Source organism: Etheostoma spectabile, chromosome 15 (assembly GCF_008692095.1).
Source record: "Etheostoma spectabile isolate EspeVRDwgs_2016 chromosome 15, UIUC_Espe_1.0, whole genome shotgun sequence".
NCBI classification, from domain to species: Eukaryota; Metazoa; Chordata; class Actinopteri; order Perciformes; family Percidae; genus Etheostoma; species Etheostoma spectabile.
The window spans coordinates 863167-864458 of NC_045747.1; the positions used below are offsets into that span (position 1 = coordinate 863167).

General features: G+C 50.8%; 1 protein-coding gene across 1 annotated transcript in view; it reads left to right on the forward strand.

Moving 5' to 3' along the window:
* Positions 1-175: 175 nt before the first annotated feature.
* Positions 176-1292, forward strand: part of LOC116703547 (homeobox protein Dlx4a) — a gene marked incomplete at its 5' end in the record, with an annotated part of 18091 nt that continues 16974 nt past the window's right edge. Inside the window, 1 exon segment of the mRNA XM_032538345.1 lies at positions 176-1020. Within this exon segment, the coding sequence (XP_032394236.1) occupies positions 693-1020 (328 nt within the window).

Here is a 1292-nt window from a genome sequence, read left to right on the forward strand (position 1 = left end):
CACACACACACACACACACACACACACGTACGCACTCTCTCTCTATACGGAGAGGAGCCGGTCCACCGCTGCGCGGATTGTGATTAGCTGACACGGCGCAGCGCTGCAGCCAATGAGCGCGCGGTGTGTGCAGAGTGGAGGCAGAGAAGGTTCTATAGCATACACACAAACACAAACACACACACACACACACACGTACACACGGTGCTGTGAAGAGTAGGAAAATACTCCGCTCCCTCTGCTGCCAAACGCCTCCTCACTACACGGGACCAAACAAGAACCGGGCTGGTTGATTCGGAGGGTGAGGAGAAGGAGAATAACCCCGTTCGAAGGATATTAAATCAGTGGAGCTGCCTTTTCGCTCGGGAGTTCCTTGGTTTTTGGCTGCACGTCGGCCTCGAGCTTCCCGCGTCTTGTTCTCGACAGTAAACAGTCGGCGTCACGTCCATGGAGCCGGGATGTAGCGGAGGGCTAACCCACCTACAGCCGCGTTAAGTACTCGTCATTCGGCAGGAACATAGTGACATTAAACGAAGGTAAACCATTTTAAAAGGCTGCTGTTGGTTTATGAAAACTGAAAAACTTCTGAGACCTTTTTTAACATTGATGGTGGGTTTCTTTATAATGGCCCCCGCCTGGAGGTCGTAGCTGACCCTTTTTTATTTCCCGCCGCATCACTGCTCCTCTCCCCAATGATGACTATGAGCTCTATATCGGACACTTTAGTCCCGCCTGACCCCTCCAAATCGGCGTTTTTGGAGTTCGGCGGCCACGGCTACACCGGACACCAGCAGCACTCCCCCGGCCTGTCCCACAACCATTACTCGGTCCACGGTCTCCACGCCGTCGGGTCCTCGCAGCACGACGGGCCCTTCTCCTCCGGTGCATCATCGTACGGTCGCCCGCTGGGATACCCGGCGTATCACAGCCCCGTGACCGCGCACCACCCTGGGGCCTACCTGCCCTATCAGCACGGGGGTCACGGCGGCGCGCTGGGACACAGCAGACTAGAAGATGCGGGTAGGTTTCCACCTGAACTTACATCCTGATCTTTCCTTTTGCATTAAAAGTGTCCTAAATATTTACCATGTTGAATTTTAACACATGGGCCAAGCAATTACATTAACAAGCTCGTTCATATAACGGAGGTGCAGTTAAAAAAATTGGATGAAAAATAAAGCAAACAAAGAAAATAAAGAGCTCTTAGCAAATTAAGACCATTGTGTCATGGTTTATTTAATTTTTACTAGGACCACGTGTGCTAATATATATATATATATATATATATATAT